At 36.5% G+C, this 15,103-nt stretch overlaps 1 protein-coding gene across 6 annotated transcripts in view; it reads right to left on the bottom strand.

Annotated features, from left to right (window-relative positions):
* The window catches only part of VPS13B (vacuolar protein sorting 13 homolog B), a 765,002-nt gene that overhangs the window by 227,630 nt on the left and 522,269 nt on the right, over positions 1-15,103 (bottom strand). For all 6 annotated transcript variants that reach the window (XM_068526229.1, XM_068526230.1, XM_068526225.1 and 3 more), the window contains exon 34: positions 6,309-6,996. In XM_068526229.1, coding sequence (XP_068382330.1) covers positions 6,309-6,996 — 688 coding nt within the window. The remainder of the gene's footprint in view (positions 1-6,308; positions 6,997-15,103) is intronic.

Below are 15,103 nucleotides of genomic sequence, written 5' to 3'. Positions count from 1 at the left end.
ACTGTCAGGGAAACCAGCTGCTTTTTATTTTTCTTTTTTCTCTCCTAGTTTTGCCCCAAGGGTGGGCTCTGTGTGTGTGTGTGTGTGTGTGTGTGTGTGTGTGTGTGTGAAGCTGTACAATGCAGTGGCTGTGCTGTGGTGGCAGTGACACAAGCATTTAAGATATTATGTAAGTATTACAACTGTGTTTCATGAGGTAAAGGTAAACCTGCTTGAAATAAATGGAAATATAGAAGTTCTCAGAAGAGAAATATAAACTACAAAAAAATAACCAAATGGAAATATTAAAACAGAAAAATCCAATAGAAATTATCCAATATGAAGAACAGAGAGGAAAAAAGAAAGAACAGTGAATGGGGTCTCAGGGATCTGAAGAGCAATGTAAAAAAGCTTAACTTTGGAGTCCCAAAAGGAGAGTAGGAAGATTGGTACAGAAAAATATCTAAAGAAAGAATAGCCAAAAATTTCCTAAATTTCGTTAAAAAAATATTTACAGAGTCAAGAAACTCGGAGAACCTCCAACAGGATAAATTTAAAGAAATCAAGCCCAGACACATCATATAATAAATCTCAGGAAACCAAAGATAAAGAAAAAAATCTTGAAAGCAACTAGAGGAAAACAACACATTACATATATGGAAACAATGATTGGAATTACCATGAATTTCTCATCAGAAACCACAGAGGATAGAAGAGAGTGGAACAATATCACTGAAGTGCTGAAAGAAATGTCAACCTAGAATTCTATATCCAGCAAAAATATCCTTCAGGAATGAGAGACAGAGAAAATAATACTCCCAGATAATGGAAAACTAAGAGAATTTGTTGCTACAGGCCTGCTCTAAAAGAAATGCTAAAGAAGTTCTTAATGCTGAAGGAAAATATACCAGAGGAAAACCTGGAACTTTAGGAATGAAGGAGGAGCTCTGGACATGGTAAATTCCTGGGAGAAATATAAAACATACTAGTTTTTTCCTCTTTAGTTCTTTAAAATATGTAAGATTATTGGAACAAAGGTTAAAATCTTATCTGGTAGGATTTTCAGTATGTGTAGATGTAATATATATGATAATTATAACATAAATGGGGAAGGGTAAAGAGACCTTTATGATTGTAAGGCTTCTACATTTTCTTGGAGTGTTAAAATATTACCACTAACTAGACTGACTGTGAAAGATTAAGCATATATATTGGAAACCTCAGAGCAACCACTAAAATACATTACAAAGACACACAGCCAAAAAGCAAATAGATAAATTAAACAGAATACTAAAAATTATTCTGAATTGCAGCTAGGGAAAAATCTACTACTACTAAAAAAATAAAAAATAAAAAATAAAATGAAGAGTAGTCCTATTTCATTCCTCAAAATCCTAGCAGTTTTCCTTGAATCATCCCATACAAACGATACTAAGCTTTTCTAAATTGTTTCTCCGGAAGTAGAAGTTACAGTTCTTACTTAACTCTTACTTAACTTCAAGCGTTTCACAAGCTCTCCATGTCATGAAGATCCATATCCTGTTAAACTTTCATCATTAGCTATAATAAGTATAGTAACTAAATGATGAGAGATGCCTGAAGGCTGAAACTGGGTCTTATTACTGGTTCCTCAGCATCTTGAATATGTCTGATAAATAGCCAGTGTTCAAATAGAAAAAATGAATGACTACTCCCAAAGATTGCCTGAGTGTAGAAATGAAGGCACAATAGGGGTCAGAAGTTCATACTAAAATAATGTCAAGTTGATTGTCTAAAAGAGGAGGGTGTGATCTTAAAAACCATGCTGATTAATTTAAAATAGTTACCTTGAGCTATAACACTGTATTCCAACAATGCTCAAAGGATTTTTAGTATTTGCTTTCAGGGTCTTCACTGCAATCTCTTGAATATGTCAAATAAAAATCACATCTTCATAATTTAATGTTAAAAGTACTTCCATCTTTTTAGAATTACCCCGAGCCATGCTTAAACAATGAATAAAGTCAGTGATCAAATGGCTCTTACCATTTTTATGATCCTAATGAATTAGAGAATCAAAACCTCTGAGATGACCAGGGCCTTAGAGGGCTCCTGTGTATGAATTCTTTTGTAACATTCTTATTGGTTCCCTCATTAATTAATGAGTTAAGTAAAATCTTTGACATGTTCATTTTGTATTTATATAAGAATTATGATTTTTTGGAAAATTATCTTCTGAACATGATAAGTGTTTTGAAGGAGTGACACAAAATTCTTTGTTTACTTTTTGTTCCATATGATTTCCATACAAAGTAACATTAGCACATATAATAATAGTTTATGACTTTCACATAAAACAGTAAACAATTACAAGCTGTTGTGCTAAAAGTTTTTTTACAATCAAATGTTTCTGTCCTCTTAAAAAAGAAAATCCATTATCTCCATAACAACCTCTGGCGCATCTGAAATGCTGAAATTGGGCGATCACTGAACTGCACATATATGCTAAAACTGCTACTGGTTGGCTGCCACTTGAGTTACCTTACAAAAAAGGATTAATTTTAGAATCAAGAGAGAAAGTATGAACACTACAGAAAGACATAACATGTTTCTTCTTTCATTTTTAACTTGTGATGCCTTTAACCTTTCCTTGACCTTTCTTAGAAAGTTAGCTGCCTGGTGATACCCCTTTTTGTCCCTCCAATTAAGACATTGCCAATGGTCCTTCACTTCAGAATCCAGAAATGCAACTGGCCACTTCCACCTTACTCCTTCTCTTCCCCATGAATGTTAGTGTTACGGTTATTCATATTTTCCTCTTTTTTCTTACCCACATGGTTACTATTTCAAAGCTTCAAAAGAATCCTGGACATGGAACACTGCTTTCTTCAGGATTAAAAGCGCTACATGAAGCGTTTCTGGACGACTAAATTGGTAATGGAACTTGGATAGTTCATTCAAGTGGACCAATTTAAAATAGAAATTCCTCAAATCAGTTTTCGAAAAATAACTTCATGAATATTTAATAAAATTTATGTATTTAAGTATTGAATAAACTAATTAGTGTTCCACTAGAATATCAAAAGAAAACTTGCATCTTTAAAACAAGTCAAAATAAATTGTAATCTGATAGGGTAGTGGCTTACAGATGTCAACTTCCTGAGGCCAAAGCTAGTTTAGATATTTTTAGAAAGGTAAGTATGGGGAGACGAATTCCAAATTACAGAATGATAAAACTTTAGACCTGGAATGAGCCTTGTTGGTATCTTTTATAATCATCACATTTTACACATAAGGAAACAGAAACCCAAAGAAGTGAACTGCCGGGCTAAGATCACTCTGCTAATTAATAGGAACAATTAAATCCCAGGTTTTCTGCTTCCTAATTTAGTAATCTTTCTACTATATATTGATATTAATAACTAAAGCAGTAGCAGCAAACATTTATGAGGGCCTACTACTTGCTAGACTCAATGCTAAGTACTTTCATTAATTATCTCTTTTCGATTTCATAATCTCCCTATGACATAGATAGGTACACGTCTCCTAAGTGACAGAGTTAGAATTTCAACTCAGTTTTGTCATTTACCAAGAGAGGCTGTACTGTGTAGTCACATCATGGACACATATATACAAACTCACCAGTTAAAACAAAGAAAGGGAACCGTTTGCATGGTCTGGAGAGGGACAATGGAGGTTGACTGACAACTGCGATTCACATCTTTCTCCCCACTTCATGGATCCATACAGGTTGAGAGACTCAGAAGTCCAAAAAATCTTGGTTTTGTATTTTAGCTCTGTTTATTGCTAAGTCTGTAATCTTGGACAAGTTACTTCTCCAAACTTTAGTTTCTTTTTATGTAAGATGGGAACATATTTCCCACAGAGTTGTTATGAGGATTAAGTGAGATAATGCATTTAAAGCAGTTAGTACAATGCCTGGCACAGACTGAATACTCAATAATTGCTAGTTGTACTTTTTTTTTGTAGCCATTGTTATTTTAACTACTTGTTTTCTGACAAATTTCTCCAAATCACTAAATTCATTTTTAAGAAACATGCTAACTTATATTGATGACTCTATTAGCATAGTGTAAATGTCCAAGAAGATGCTTTTTGTGTAAGGAAAGGCATCCACAAGAATATTATGCAAAGGATGCTCCTTAGGAGGTATGTAAGAATTTTTCCTCCCACAGGTAAGTCCCCTATACTCAATCTGGCCCATAACCTTCATCCTAAGCTTCATCTACTGAAATTGGGTTCCACATTGGTCTACGTACAAGGATGTTTTCTTAAACAAAAAATACTTTATTATTTCAACCTAGGAACCAGTTATAATTCAAATGTACACCTTTGCTATGAGCCCTGATAACTTTGCTGAACTTAGTATCTTTTAGTAGAAGCTGCTAAAGCCACCCACCCATAAAGCAACTGCAGCTGAAAGCACTTAAGGAGGGGCTTGGAATTAACTCTTATTCTCCCAATCCTACACCTACCTTTTGCCAATGCTAAGCGGACACCCAAACAGGTATCAGGTCTACAGGCATGAGTCCTTGAATCATATAACATCAACTACTTCAGCACTTCTCCCATCTCCAGTGACCTGAAGTACCCATTATATTATAGGCACTCAGTAAATGAGAACATGTTTGAAGAAGGGAGGCAGTGGTGGCTGGTAAATGTTTAACATCTGGCTCTCAGAGTAGGACAGCTGATTGACAGCATTTGCCAATATCTGTGGTGTAAATACTCTCACTATGGCGATTTAAACTACCAGTAGTTTAACAACTGTCTTTCAAAGTTCCTAAAAATTTAACAATCAGCTCTTCTGAGCCAGTATGAGCCAGCACCAGCACATCAATGGAGAGAGGGCCAGCAGGCAGCCTAGGAGGTAACCCTACAATATTCCTCCTTAGCAACTGGCCAGTTACCACTTTCTAAAGTAGAGGACTTGAACTATACCTCAGCAAGAGCCAAGGGCTCCTTTGAACCTACTTCCTTGGGCTGAATCCTGACCCTCACACCTGCTCTCTACTCTCCAGGAGCCTGCTGTGTAAAATGATTCTCCTTAATGCCAAGAATGAACCAGCCTGACTTCCAGATTGGACAAATTCTCCAGATACCTCACTGCTGGCGTCCATCTGCTACACGGGAACCACCTGAGAACAATAAAATGCCTGAATTATACCCAAGCTTGCTAGGGCCCTCTTCCAATACTGGATCTTAAGACGGTCCAGCTATCCTCTCTGGTAGTCTTTCCCGCCAAATCTCTAATTCTACATTAACTCAGGGAAAAGGTCTCTGTATCTTCTTTGGCCCTGTTTTCATTAGCTCTTGTTACTTAACAGCCCATACATCTTAAATCTGAACCCCTGATCACTTTCCTAGTCTCAAAAGGCAACAAGCTTCAGAAGTTCAATATAATTATTATAATATATGACACGCTCTGGTTATAAGGAAGGTTTGGATGGGGCAAGAAGAGCCAGCTGGCCAACACCACTAGTAAATGTGCTTGTTGTAGATGTATAAAATCTTCTTTTTTTAAAAGGAAGTAGCATTTTTAAAAATTTTATTTATTTATTTATGGCTGCGTTGGGTCTTTGTTGCTGTGCGCGGGCTTTCATTGCGGCGGCTTCTCTTGCCAGAGACCACAGGCCCTAGGCGCGTGGGCTTCAGTAGTTGTGGCTCACGGGCTCTAGAGCACAGGCTCAGTAGTTGTGGCGCACAGGCTTAGTTGCTCCGCGGCATGTGGGATCTTCCCGGACCAGGGCTTGAACCCGTGTCCCCTGCATTGGCAGGCGGATTCTTAACCACTGCGCCACCAGGGAAGCCCAGGTGTATAAAATCTTTAGGTCATCTTATTTTACTAATAAACCTTCTCAAATACACTTAATATTATGCTGTTACAGCAAGATGATTAGGGCAAAAGAATACCGAAACAATAAACTTCATTTTCTAAGGTTTTTCTTTTTTTACCTGAACAGCTGCATTGACATGGAAAGCATACCTATGGGCTATTAATATGAAAAAAACACTTTGCTTCCTAATCACTGGAAATTGTTAAGCATTTCAATAGCCCAGAAAGAGCCCCTGTTTCATTCAGTTCCTGAAAAAAAATTCAGAGGCACAGTAAGAACACCAAGGCTAAAAACCCTGTTACATTTCAAACATTTACTTAAACATGATTCAGCTGTGGGACGTGAACTTTACATATTTACATATTCTGTAGAGAAAAGAAGTCTTGTCTGGTCTGCCAGCTGTTTTCTGCTTGATCAATATTCAAAGTTTGGGACTAAAACTTAGTAAGTAGTAGTAGTGATTAGCACCCCAGTAAATCTGAAGGCTCTTACCTGTACATTTGTAATCAGAGGCCACCCCTTTAAGCACAGCATCGAAAATGGATATTTCCACTCGCTGCTTTCTGTGGTGACAACTCAGAAGCAAAGAAGGCTGGGACACAATAAAGTACAAAAAAGGTTCTAGCTGCAGGTCACCAGTTCCTCTTCGTCCAGGTTGCCGAACGATAGTTATGCCAAGCGCTTGTCTAGCAGATGACCTTGTGGATGCATGCAGACTTTCCAGAGAGATGACCCCTATTTTTTTCCCTGAAGGAAAAGATATGTTGCTGCTTAAGAGATCTTCTGCTGTAACCATGGAAATACATGCCTGGCTGGGCTTAGAGACATCTGAATCAACTTCTGGGAGATTTAATGAACTCTTGCCTGTTTTTTCATTATCCTTTTGTTCTTGCGATTTTGATTTGGGCAAGGCCATACAAGAATAGGTCATTAGCGAGATTCTACTTGCAGTAATAAATATGTCAAAAGGAATAAAATTTAGATTTTTTACAATTGATGACTGGCGTGAGGGACGGGCAATGCGATGCTGACTGGTACCACTGTGCTGCTCTATTTGTACGATTCTGATTTTAACACTGTCACTGCCAATTCCACTATCCTGAGCACCACTGTACCGAGATGAGGTATCAGCCATGGTTCCATCATATGTATCCATTTTTTTCTGTTCTTGCTTAGAGATCTGTAAGGAAAAATAATAAAATATTTTAAACTAGTTACAGTCCAAGTGTTACTACATAAATGTTATAGAAACATGTTAAAAATGGGTCTAGTATAACTGAGAGTAAGCATAAAAACAAACTAGGCGCTCTTTCAAAAAATGATTCAGGGCTTCCCTGGTGGCGCAGTGGTTGAGAATCTGCCTGCCAATGCAGGGGACACGGGTTCGAACCCCGGTCTGGGAAGATCCCATATGCCGCGGAGCAACTAGGCCCGTGAGCCACAATTACTGAGCCTGCGCGTCTGGAGCCTGTGCTCCGCAACCAGAGAGGCCGCGATAATGAGAGGCCCGCGCACCGCGATGAAGAGTGGCCCCCACTTGCCGCAACTAGAGAAAGCCCTCGCACAGAAACGAAGACCCAATACACCCATAAATAATAAATAAATAAATTTAAAAAAAAAAAGTAGAAGAATTTAAACAAAAAAACTCCTAAAGAAACTCAACATTTAAAAAAAAAAAAGATTCATATTAAAATGCCAAGACAATACTTAGGATAAACATCAAATGTGCATTTCTATCATTAAAATATATTTTTCAGAGGAATTCCCTGGCGGTCCAGTGGTTAGGGCTCTGCGCTTTCACTGCAGAGGGCGTGGATTCAATCCCTGGTCGGAGAACTAAGATCCCCACAAGCCAAAAGAAAAAAAAAAAATTAAATTAAATGTACCTTTTGGTGTCAGACTTTACTTTCTTTGCCTTTTAAAGAGTTACATTAGTTAGTATTCTTTACCGTGATCTTCCAAGTAGTATAATAAACTGTTTCCAAATCATGATTACTATTGGTTGAAATTATATTTTAGGCAGGAGTAGTTTATATTGTTTACCCTGTCGTTATAAAACTGATTTATAGGATTTTGGATAGTAAAAGAGGGAAAAGTCAGTAGTCCTAAATTATGAAGGACAAAGAAAACTAAATGTGTGCCATTCAAAATGATGCTTATTTTCCTTTACTACAACAGGACTTGAAACAAGGGTAAGTGTAAGCGATCAAGCAAAATGTAAGTAATTAAAACCACTGAAGGTGGATTTTCCCTCTGTGCACTGAATGTATCCATGATTTCTCAAAATTTTCCACCAATTGCCTACATAGAGAACAAAGAACAACTTGGTGGTAGCAGCAGTTATGACTACTTTGGCAGCACAACAGCAAGACCTCCAGTTTGATTCTTTGGTTCCCTTTTTTTAGTCTCCCAACCATTAGTTTGTGATACGCTATTTGAGACCTAGATATTTCACTTGCTTTTTCACTGAAGTCATTCAGATTCATTAAAGAAATCATGGAACATCTGAGAGAAAAACAAAATCCTCCCGACCCCCATTTTATTACCAAACATAGCCAATGGCAATCTTTCAGTGTATTTCCTTTCGTCTTTTTTCCTACCCGTGCATAGGTTCCCCCCACCCCCACCCCTTTATGGTTATAATAATACTGTAGAGACAAATTTGTAACCCTTTTTTTTTTTTCTTCTCTGCATTGGGTCTTCGTTGCTACATACGGGCTTTCTCTAGTTGGGGCGAGCAGGGCTACTCTTTGTTGTGGTGCATGGATTTCTCATTGCGGTGGCTTCTCTTGTGGCAGAGCACGGGCTCCAAGCACGCGGGCTTCAGTAGTTGTGGCGCGTGGGCTCAGCAGTTGTGGCTCACGGGCTCTAGAGCGCAGGCTCAGTAGTTGTGGCACACGGGCTTAGCTGCTCCGCAGCATGTGGGATCTTCCTGGACCAGGGATCAAACCTGTGTCCCCTGGATTGGCAGGTGGATTCTTAAACACTGGGCCACAAGGGAAGTCCCTGCAACCCAATTTTTTTACATGCTAATATACTCTTCATAAATGCCATTTTAAAAAGCTGCATAATATTTCATTTAGCGTTAGGAATAATTTGTTCAACTATTCCCATATAATTGGAGTTTCAGGTATTCAACTTTTGCCAACAAACATCTATGACAAACATCTAATAAGATTTTCTTAAGAGGATCTTAGAAGTGGAATTACTAGGTAAATGGTATGAAAAAGTTTAAGGTTGTCAAATATTGCCAGCACCTTTCCAAAAAGGGTGCACTAAACTATATTACGATCATCAGTGGGAAAATATTCCCAAAGTACTGGGTATTGCTTCTCATTTTTTAGCCTATTCCTTAATTTGGTAAATATAGTATCATTTTTCCACCTGCTACAAATTATTATAAGTTGCTTGTGAAAATGTTAAAGGACAGTTAAATAATTCAAGACAATGATGTTATAGTCATTAAAATTTTTCAAATAATATTTTTTGTTAATTTATTTTAAAGTTGTTGAGGAAGGCACATTGTTGTTAGAAAAACCCAGCCTCAGGTATTTGAAACAAAAACAGCTAATCCCCGTTCTCTGAAGACACCACGTTCTTTTAAACCATTCTAGGTATACCATGCTGTTTCCCTTCCTGGAGCCCCCTTCTGAGCTCGCTGTAGCTGGCAAACATTTAGCTATCCATGAAGACTCAGAACAATGACACCTGTCTGAGAGTTTTGCTTTCAACTCTTCCTGCTTGGTGATCCTAATAGTTAACTCATACTTCTATTTTAGGATTTATTATTTTCTACTAAAATGTCCTGTGGCGGCAGTATCAGATAGTATTAAAACAATCTAAAGACTTTGGAGTCAGAGAGAAGTAGGGTCAAGTGTGACACCTGCTAATTGTACGTTATTGGACAAATTACAATCCACTCTAAGGCTACATAATCTCATCTGTAAAATGTCGGTAATAAATCCGACCTCAAGGGGTTAGTACGAGGATTCAATGAGCTAACGTACCTAAAGAGGTCAGCACACTGCCTGGCATATAGTAAATGCCTGATAATGGGCAGCTGTTGTGTGTCTGTCTCTTTTACCAGGTGAAGGACTGCTGGAGGGATGGGGCCATATCATTTTGCTTCTATCACCAAGGAATAGTGCAGTGCCTAGCACACTGAAGAGAGGATCCATAAATGTTTGATGAGATGTTAGTTTCTGATACAATATTAAATGAAAAAATTGCTCTGCAGACTAGAAGTACATAATTGTTAATATGTAGATATATGTGTATACTGTACTCTTTAAGGTCTGTCTAGACATATTCATGAGCTCTTTCCTTATCTGCATCCTCCACGTTTTGCGCTGATCACACTTGAAGAAATCCTCTGTCTCTGCTAGATGCTCATCCTCACACTGGGGACGTTGATACTCAACCCACAAAATTGTTGCATCATTAAATGTGTTAATGTACTGACCACACGTAGTAGGCACTCAATAAAGGGTAAGTTAAAAAAAGAAGTCATCTTCTTCGTGAAGACTTTCTCAACCTTTCCACGTGGTGCTAGTCTTTTCAGCTTCTATGCTTTTATAACAAACTAATGTTATTATAGCACTTTTCAAATACTGGTCTGTCTCAAAGATTGTGAGCAATTGAAGATAAAAAAATAAGATAACACTGAGTATGTTTATTATTTGCTAAACATTGTTAGCACATTACATACATTTTCTTTACTAAGTGTTACAACCCTTTAAAGGGGGTACTGTTATCCCCATTTTACAGCTGAGGAAACTGAGGCTTAAAGAGATTAATCCCAAGGTCAGACTATGGGTAGGAGAGAATGCCATCAGTACTCGTAGCACACACCACATTGCCTGTCACATAGTAAAGCTCAATAACTGTGTGCTGGCCAAACAAATGAACGTATTTAATTTTAAAATTCAGTAAAATAAAAATAAGGCAATTATCAAAAGGACAATTTAATTGGAAAAGTTTTAGTTATCTATTATAAAAATTTCAAATATACCTCCAAATCCACTACCAGCTAGGAATTCTCAAATAATATGTGAAAAGATAATAAAATCAGGTACATAAGTAATCTAGGATTTACTGCCCACATTTTGAAGCATTACAAACCAAATATCTGTGTACAGCATAACTAAAAAAATCCTTTAGGTTGAGTTGCACAAGAAACTCAAATCAGGAACTCAACTATCTTTACTCTCTCAATCAGGAAAGGCAACTACAATTAACTATATGAGACGTATGCACAGAGCATTACATTGTCTTTTTCTGATTTACAGATTTGTATTTAAAAATCTAGCCTCTCTTTCTTTAAAGTGTTCCCCATCAGTGTTAATACGACAAAACAAACCACCTGTAGGTAAAGATAAAGAAATGCCGTGTCCAGCACTATTACCTGTTGAGACTGTCACATTAGACTCTAGTGAATGTCAAGGAGCACAATCTTGCGATATAAATAACCAGCAGGGGCAGGATGGCAGCTATCAGCTCGGGGCACATGGGTTACTGAACAGAAGTCAGATGGTAACTAATTCTACTCACTACTGAGCAGAATGGAATTTGAACCAATGACCCAGAGATGAAAGACTCTAACTCTTATGGGGGGGGGGGGGGAAGTACAACTTTCCCAGTATTAGACGACTAAATTCTTAAAAATCGGTTAAAAGTCAAGACTTCCTCCAGTTTTCTAAGTTTCCGCACTATTTGTAGAACTGAAATAAATAATCTGGTGATTTTGAGACATATTTAAAAATCCATTGGCTTGTCACCAGTCCACTGCAGATTTATCTATTATATTGAAGAGTATCTGGCCTATCAAGAAGGTTTTATAACTAATTATGTGTGCTAAGCCCTAAACTTGGGCATCAATTTACTATTCCTTTGTGGAAAAAGAAAAGTTCACAGTGTAATAACTCTGAAAATAACTTTTCCTTTATTATTGTCCAAGGGGACTAATAATTTAAGTTGTCAAAAATAGCAATATCTGCTTGCTGTTAGTGAATGCAGCAGAAACATGTATCTCTGGGCAGTGCTATTACATCAGCTCTCCCACTCTTTACCTAACTCATTTAAAATGAACAATAAAAGTTTTCTTTAATTAGCTACTGGTGTGCATTAACATGATCATGATTAAACCATAAAAACCAACTGTACATTACTCTGGTCCCCTCTTCCATATGTTTTGAATTATTCTGTTTGAAAATGTACTTTGCGTCCCTTTTAAAAGTTCGACCTTCTGCTTTCAGAGAATTAAATGCATATTACTGCAGCGAAGAAGATAATGTTTCAGACCTCCAGGCATATATTAAACACACTGGCAGCACTTGAGACAAAATGCTTTACTTATTAGATACTTCCTATTCTAAACAGTGTCATCAAAGGCTAAAAACAAAATCCATATAAAAGCTGCACAATGCTTCCACACAGAACCTGTGCCAAAATCCCTGTACTTTCCAACTAATGAGGAAAGGATGTGTACTCTTAACATATGAATGTAAGATTTTCCAAGCATTCACTTTAGGAAACTGGGCTATTGATTCCATATGGGTTATGTTAAATGAAACTGTATTGGTAAAATAACCTTTAAGATATCTGGCATGATAACTATAATTAAACAATATTCAAAAGACTAAAACAAAAGGGAATTTTGTTCCACAATGGCTAATTAAAATAAAATGAAAAAACACAGCATGCCATCTATCAAGATAAATTGTTATTGTTTAAGAACTATTTAAATACTGTTAAAATATACTTTCAGATAAAATCTGAAAAAGCTGGAAAAATATTTGTGGCTTAAAAATGGATAGTTTGGTGAAGAAAAAAATACAGGACTCTGAAATTTTATGCAGAGATAACAGCTTTAAAGCCTTGAGCACAACCAGATGGTACTTAAATCACAGGAATTCTACAGTTTCACTATCAATGGGTTTCAATACGAGAAGGTTTTCAATAGCTAGGAAAACATGTCAAGTTGATAGTTTACTTCTTAGATCATTTCAGCGCATTTCCCCATCCTTTCACAGCTATATGTGGTACAGATAGCCACCACGGAAAGGGTGCTGAAAGCTGGACCAGTAGCTAGGGAAGCTAATGCCTCCTTTTAATGCACTGAGATAGGTAAGTGTACTAGCTCACCTTGGAGTCTGGTAAGAGCCATAGTACCTCAGGAGTAGTGGCTACAATCACACGTTATGTGACAATACCAAAGAATGCATTAAAATAATTTCAAATGACATTAATTAGATGTTCTGCAGTAGAACTCTGGAGTGGAGAAAGATAAGCTTGATTGATTGAAACTTCTTGTTTGGCCATATCAACATTTTTACAAGCACATTCAAAAGTTAGCCATATTAATAAATATGCTGCAAGTAAATGGATATTAAAAAATTTAAAGAAAAGTATGTGCAAACCAACCTCGAGAATTAACAAAGACTAAAACATATAATTTTTGCTTTGACGGCTGACAAAAATGGCAATTCAGCACCTATTCCAATATTTTAATTCACATTATTTCTTTTAATTTGTATTTTTAAGGAATCTTTATACACCAGACATAAACATATCTACATATTTTCCCACCTTCTCATCAAAATCATGGTTATATAACAGCAGCAGTTATACTTTAACCTTGATCAAAATATCTTTTGCCAGTCATGAGCTCACTTTTCACATCTTACAAATTATGATAAAGTCAAGTGTGAAACCACAAAATCAAAGTGACAATCACATCTGTATATCACTGTGACATTTATTCTAATTTTGCTGCCCTTGCTAAAATGTAGTCGTATATTCAAAAAAGTAAACGCGCTATCTTACAAAATCAAATATAAAAAAAAAAAAAGTTGGTTACAGTGTTTTAATGGTTTCACATACTGGAATTACAAAGGAGAATTTTTAAAAACTTTAAAAAGTTATGTGCCTCATTGCCTAAATATTTTCAAATATACCCTTCCAGCTATATCTTGAAAAAGTTTGGTTTTGGGGATAGGGTAGGGTGGTGCTCCTGGGAAAGGTTGTTGTATGCCTTTAACACAGAGATAGTCTACACTGGAAGCTTTAGATAAATAGCAAATTGTTGTACCAATCAGAGATACTTCATTTCACCTTGCTTAATTTAGTCAAGTGAACAATAAAAGTGTATTTTTAAGTCTCAAATTTTCAGTGATGTCAGCATTACACTTCATGAACTTTTATCATTTTATAGGCAAACTACCACTGCAACTCAGTGATGTGCCAGATAAAATTTATCTAAGCACATTAAATTAAAAAAAACATTATAAAGAATAAATTGACTTTGATATGAAATGCCTCCTTCAGTGTTACCAATCCATGTTATTTTTTTACTTAAAAAACAAACTTGAACAAGTACTGTATGTACTTGGGTACTACAGAGTGCTAGAAAACAAGGGCTTTTTATATTTTATTTCTCTGAGTCAAATGTTATACAAGAGCCCACATGATATAATTGTTCCCAGTTGGATGGCAGAAAGTTTTCACAATACTGCAGTAATTATGCAAAAGAGCAGAACTAATGATACCCATCACTGCTTAACAGATAGAATGGTAAAGAGTACTATAGTTTCAAGTTTTCCCTTTCATGAAGTTACTTTTCCGGCTCTTTGAAGTTACAGTATGAGGCCACTACTGCCTGTTAAGTATCAGTTGAAATATTCACATTTCAAGACCAGTGCTAACTGCAATAAAAAAAGCACGGAGATAGTTCAAGCAAGGTTGTGTTTTACTGTAGTTGTATTCGGTCTATTGTCTTAACTTAAGTTGTAAATTATGAAAAGGGACCAATTCTAGTGCTAAACTGACTATAATACCTAGATCTTTATCAGTGTCTGTTTCAATATGATAAACCAAACAACCAAAAAAAAAAAAAAAGTATACACACCAACCTATCCATACAAATTCAAATCCTACTTATTGAGATTTTATCAGCAGAGCTGACCCTGAAGACTTTTGTACCTGTCTGTCCTGTCAAACATATATGATTTCACAGCATAAGCTTATTTTCAGGGGCTTTTAAATTCATGAAAAAAAAAAAATTAGTTCCAGGCAAGACTTCACATACAAAGTCTTAACTCAGAAACAGTTCTGATTCTCTCTCTCTCTCTTTCTCTATGTCTCTCACATATAAAATTGGAATAGGTTGGCCATTTGTGTTCAAGGAGACTAGATCTAACTGATTTATACTAACTCCGTAGTTTAAGTTTGACTTGTTTGCTTTTTATAATGAATTCAGTTTTTAAAAAATAAATATTGACACATTCTGG

This window comes from Eschrichtius robustus, chromosome 17, assembly GCF_028021215.1.
Source record: "Eschrichtius robustus isolate mEscRob2 chromosome 17, mEscRob2.pri, whole genome shotgun sequence".
In the NCBI taxonomy this organism is placed as follows: Eukaryota; Metazoa; Chordata; class Mammalia; order Artiodactyla; family Eschrichtiidae; genus Eschrichtius; species Eschrichtius robustus.
Note: the sequence above shows the minus strand (reverse complement) of the source record. Positions and strands in the feature narration are given on the sequence as shown.